Raw genomic sequence first — 5,595 nt, 5'->3', positions numbered from 1 at the left:
GCTTCCAGCTACCCTCTTCTCCACTCACTCTAATTATTTATCCCTGATCCCTAAATAGACTCTGTTTCAGGATTACTTAAAGGAAATGTACATTTCCGTAGCTGCTTTTTCTCTCCCTTTCTAATTCACTTTTTTGACCTTAGACAACAACCTACAAAGTAGGTTAGACCATTTCATCCACACTACAGCCTGTGTAAAATCACACAGTCTTAACCCACACATGAAGCTTGTCTCTATGGGTTTATTAAATGTAACTGTGGCTTTGTTTTATTTTTCTAGCAGAAGCCTCACTAAGTGGTATCTTTTTGAACTGCTGCTTTATGAGTATATAAAGAAGGCAGCTATTCTTCCTGTTCTGAACTCTTGATTCAGATACTCATATTTATAGTTAATAAGGCCAAAGCAGATCGACAGGCCACATGATTGGCAGTGATGCCAAATGTTTCCATAAGTGTGTTCAAATGAAAAATCAGTTTCTCATTCCAAGCGTATCTAAAATACTTTTTTTAATTTTGTGTAAATTCACAAATGATACAATATTGAAGTGGCTGTTTTGCCCCCCCCCCCCCCCCCCCCTTTTTTTTTTTTTTTAAATATACTGTACAATCAGGTTAGTTGTGTTTTACATCAAGGCACAGCACACCATATAATACATATATGCCTCGCCAGGCAGCAGTTTAGTATAATCCCCGAGTTTTGGCAGTAGTGCCAGGATACGCAGCATAGATCACATATAAGCTGGAAGATAAATAAATAATAGATGCTGTCACATTTTATTTGAAATAGAGTTGCATATAAAAAGAATATACAATAATTTAACTTTAATAGATTATCTTGTACTATACATAACAGAAGTGTTTTCATTTGTATTAAATAAAACATTTTCAATATCAAGATGCAAAATTAATCTTCTTTTTGGCTGTCTTGATTTATGGAGAAAAGTTGCTTTCATTAGAAATTAAAGTTGAATTTTTGGTTTCATGGCAACCTGAAAAAAAAAAACCACCAAAACAAATCCAGAGTTACTGATACATTGGTAATGAAATGTTGCTAGTAAAATAATCAAATCATTCCAAACAAACTGTTGCATTTGGTTATGCACTGTGAAGAAGCACATTCTAAGCAGAATGTCTACAAAAGCTCTTTTTCACAGTCTAAACTTGCCACTGTTCTATTTGTACTTTTTTTTTTTATTTACCCTGATACTTGCCCTGCTTTCTCAGGGATTATCACTGTAGGTCTGTTATTCATCCAGCAAAACTAAAATTCTGATAACGCCACAGGTTGCCTGCACTGCAGATTCTGTTTATTGCAATGTATTTACCATATTCACATTATCATTCAGCTTTTTACATTTGAACGCTTCTTCTTCGCCTGCCGAAGGCCTTGGATCCCACGTTGGTTGGTACAAAGTTGTTCTTGCCCACTCCTCCTGACCTGCTCAGGAAATCTGCCAGACGATGGGTGACACAGGTTGCTGTGTTGCATGCCCTCTTCTGTGCTGTTACACTGCTTTTCAAAAGGAAAACACAGAGTTAGTTCTGAAGTATCTACCCTCACACAGTGACATGTCAGTAAGGGATGCTATGCCTAGGGAAGATTTTTCTATAGAAGAAAAAGTAGGCTTGCTATGCAGCAAGAGTCTGCAACTTTTGTGTGCACAAATTACAAGCTCTAAAGGATGCAGGTTTATGTCAGGCTGTTCACAAAAGGTGGCTGAACCCTTCCTTTCTTGGGCAATTGGATAGAAGACTAAACCAAACCAGATTTTCAGCAGCACCCAAGCCATTGCCTGCCTCCAGCAAGTCATTATGATCAAGATTGGTGCTGAGGTCCAGGTCTAGAGCACTGAACCAATCCCCATTTCCTCAGCACTTTCTTTGGAGTGCTGCTGCAGGACAGCAGCAGACATTGATCTTTAACTTCTCACTTTGACATCTGTGCTCCACAATACCCAGAAACACATGAAATCCTGGCATCGCTGATGACTCCAGGAGCTTTGTCAGTGACTCTGGCAGGGCCGTACCTGCCCAGCAGCTGACCAGTTGCTTTCAGCACTGAACCACACAAACACACTGCTTCCATGTATTTAACGGGAACTTCTCTTCTCTGGAGTTAGACCCCTGCCTAGTACAGCACTTCACCATGGGACCAGTTCACTGACTTCCACCGAATTAGTTCTGTGCAGAGTTCAGCCTACAGCTAGCAATTCTGATAGAGGACCTAAGTCATACACTTTTGTGCAGTCCTTACTTGAGGCAATTGTCTACTAAAGCAATGACTTTTTCTGGCAGTCGGAGGGATTTTTCTCAGATAAGCATTACAAGACAGATTATTAGTGTTAACAAACAAATACTGTTTGTAACATTAATGCCAGTTTTTTGGAACAGGCTTACAAAATTATAAGATAGATGCAGTGCTGCAACAGAATAACTGTAAAGAAAGCTGCTTTTTTGTTTTGAATTAATACAAATATTTTAAAGACACCAAGTTTTGAATACACTATTGTAAAGACCTATTGTAAAGTAAGAAGGAAAAAGGAAAAGAACACAAAATTCTTACCTGGAAGCTCTCAGTACCCAGTTTTAAACAGGATTACATTTTTAGTTTGTTTGAAAAAAAAAAAATCTGTATGAGCCTTTTCTGATCCCTTTGCTTCTCAGGAAGCTTACTAACAGGATTGCATGCACGCCCGATTAAATCAGTACATATGAATGTGTGCATTTAACTTCAAGTCCTAAGTTCTCTTTCAGCTTCTCTAGAATTACTGGCATTGCCTTTCGAGCATTAAGACAACTTGTAAAATTTTTCTAGCTATATCTAGAAATCTCACATCCTAAAACAAGTTATTAAACTAAGCAGATCTAATCCTTATAGAAAAATAGGTTTATTGAACAATTGCATGGGCAGGCACAAAAGATGAGTCTACTTGTACTTTTAGCAGCCAGAAATGAAGAGCCTTGCTTAGATTTTTTTTTTAATCAGGGTCTAAGAAAATCATTTGAAATCTCAAGGCAGTGCTGTTCATTTGTATTTATTTATTTTTTCCCCTAGCGTGGTATGCATGTTATGTTCTCTGTCTTCCTAACATTAGGTCCATCTCAAACATTCTCTGTCAAAAACATAATCAAAGGACATAACAAAGTTAGCAATCAAAGTGAGATCCACATGCATCAGGTTAAAAAAGGGAGAAGGGAAGAAATAAGCATGTCTAGTTGTTTCCTAGGGGTTCCCCATAGTTTGCATAGTGTTCATGTTCCAGGTCACTCAGCACATTTCGTTTCTTGCCAGGAGTTCCAGCCCCGACGTCAGTGCGAGGGTAAGTTTGCAATTTGTGCAATTCTTGAGACAGTTTGCCCAGCACACAAGTACTCAGACTGGCACAGCGTTTGGAAATGGATCTATCCAGGCTGCAGGGGGGAAAAAAAACATGCCCAAAAGAAGAATAATCTCAAACATGCACGTTCATGCTTTTCTTCCCTAGACAAATATCAAGTTAGTAAACGTAAAAAAGTAAATAAAAAAACCATCACATTCCATGCAAGGAAGGTTCATACAAATGCAGTCAGAAGGAAAACACTGTTTTTCAATGAATTCAACTTTGTTGGAAAAGCAAGTTCATTAGCCTTTTGGATGCTCGAAGTCAGGGGTCAGGAAGTTTTACCTTCCATGTATTCAGCATGCTGTTCAGACTCTCATACATCACCACCATGCTTTGCAGTACAAATCCTGTTAGGATAATGCAAATGCTCTTGCATGCCTTTGGGAGAGCGGCGCTGCGTGCATCAGGAGGAACACGTCCCCTCTGCCAGGGACTGACTTTCCATGCCTTACAACAGCATGCACTTTCACGACAGAGAATCCAAGAGTGACTGAACAGCCCCTGACACTCCCACTGGGAAGACGTACCTTGTGTTGCCATATTTTAACACAACCCCCTCATTCAAGCTCAAATCACCCTCCACTTTCAGTTGTAAGCGATAGACAGAAGCAGGTTAACTGGGTGGAAGCCATTCTTCAGATACCAACATTAAGATGTTGTCTCTGTAGTGTTACACTTTACTAGTTAGGTGACCAGTCAGCCATAACCCCAAGGAAAAACAAAAATAATAAAAAAAGTCTTGACCCGCAGAGGGTCCGCTCAGATGGCTTTTGCCCAATATCAAACACATAATACCCGCCATCGCCTTCCTCCTGCCCCAGGACTGCAGTCCTTACCTGTTCCCCTCAGAGGCTTGCTCCAGCTCTTCTGCTGTCATCTGTATGAACTCTTTCACCAGTGCATTTAATAACCTCCGAGCTTCGTAATCACTGAGCGTCACTCGATCTGTTATGGACTCCAAGCCAGGTCTAGGCAGAGGCAAGGAAAACAGGATGAATAAAAGCCAGGCTGCTGCAGAGAGCCACACACAGGAGAGGGGTTTGTCGTGCATCACTGCACGTCACTGACGGCATCTTTCACTGGTGTGAATATATGAGCCATCCTCATGCACAGCATTAGGTGTTTTAGATATGTAATTAAAAAGCCACAGTGCCAAAGACAGCATCAAAAGAAGCCAGCTTTCTCATTCACTGTACTCTACTTCCCTCCCGGGTCTCTGAAGAACACTATGGATTTTGGTACCATTCAGATCCAGCACTCAGCAGCAGGACCAGCTTCTTACCTGACTGGGGCTGCCTGGAAGCTGTCCATCTGGCACACGACCAAGGCCAAAACAGCAAGGAAAGATGAAATCTTCAGCATAACCATGATTTCCTCTCTACAACAAAGAGGTACATCAAGCCATGGCTGTTTTCCAACCCTCACAATCCAATACGGTCCACTAAAGAGGTCATGGTTTCCTAGCCACAAGTAGCACAAATACTAACTGCTTTTTTTTTTTTTCTTTTTTAGCATTACCTTATGATTTCATGTGATTATTGCCACTTTGCTTTGGTTTTCTCACAGTTTTAAAATAACTTAGCACTACTACAGGGTATAAAAATGCAGTTTTTCAGAGCTGCAGGTCTATACAGCTATCTGCATTCAATTTAATACAGACTTTCCCTCAAACTGGTGGAAAATGCATTTATCTGACTAACTATTGCACACAAGGTCACAGTCAGTGTGGCTGACATGAGCAGGGACAACTATGGGATAAAAGTCACAAGAAAAAAAAAAAAAAAGAAATGAAGCAGCATTCAATGCCTGGTGTTGTAGAGGCTGAAGTGCCACTGGTAGCATTTTACCTGCAACTACTTGCTTCTTGGCAGCAAGCACAGCAATATACCTGTTCAGATTACACTGTAAGAATTACATAGCTTAAGTTCAGCAAATATTTCTACTCTGAAACCAGAAAAAAGGATAAGTTAAAAAATAGTCATTAGAACAAAAGCTGTAAAAAGAAAAAAGTCTCATTGAAGATACCTGCTCCGAGATACACCTCTGTTTTGTCATCAGTGACTTAGACTCAAGAAAGCACATCGTTAACTACCACATCACGTTCTCGCCAGCTCCCGACTCGCGACGCGGCCCCCCGGAATGCAGCGGCCCCTTCCAAAGGGCACCCCGCTTCCCCGGGTCCGCGACTGGCGCCGCGGAGCACCGGGCGGGCA

The 5,595-nt window shown here is 40.8% G+C and overlaps 1 protein-coding gene across 3 annotated transcripts; it reads right to left on the bottom strand.

The window, feature by feature from the left end:
• Positions 1–489: 489 nt before the first annotated feature.
• On the bottom strand, positions 490–4,756 carry LOC104519747 (calcitonin gene-related peptide). 3 transcript variants are annotated; one of them, XM_010164317.1, is made up of 4 exons: positions 4,665–4,756; positions 4,219–4,350; positions 1,325–1,512; positions 490–988 (listed from the first exon to the last, which is right to left on the bottom strand). In XM_010164317.1, exons 1-3 carry the CDS (start codon positions 4,748–4,750, stop codon positions 1,350–1,352), a joined length of 381 nt encoding a protein of 126 aa, XP_010162619.1. In that variant the 5' UTR covers positions 4,751–4,756; the 3' UTR covers positions 490–988; positions 1,325–1,349. The 3 variants fall into 3 exon arrangements, with proteins under 3 accessions (XP_010162619.1, XP_010162620.1, XP_010162618.1); XM_010164318.1 differs by having other exon boundaries at positions 1,325–1,509; XM_010164316.1 differs by lacking the exons at positions 490–988; positions 1,325–1,512 and adding an exon at positions 2,868–3,410.
• Positions 4,757–5,595: the final 839 nt, after the last annotated feature.

Source organism: Antrostomus carolinensis, unplaced genomic scaffold (assembly GCF_000700745.2).
Source record: "Antrostomus carolinensis isolate BGI_N321 unplaced genomic scaffold, ASM70074v2 scaffold53403, whole genome shotgun sequence".
NCBI lineage: Eukaryota > Metazoa > Chordata > Aves > Caprimulgiformes > Caprimulgidae > Antrostomus > Antrostomus carolinensis.
This window is presented reverse-complemented; position numbering and strand designations above follow the sequence as displayed.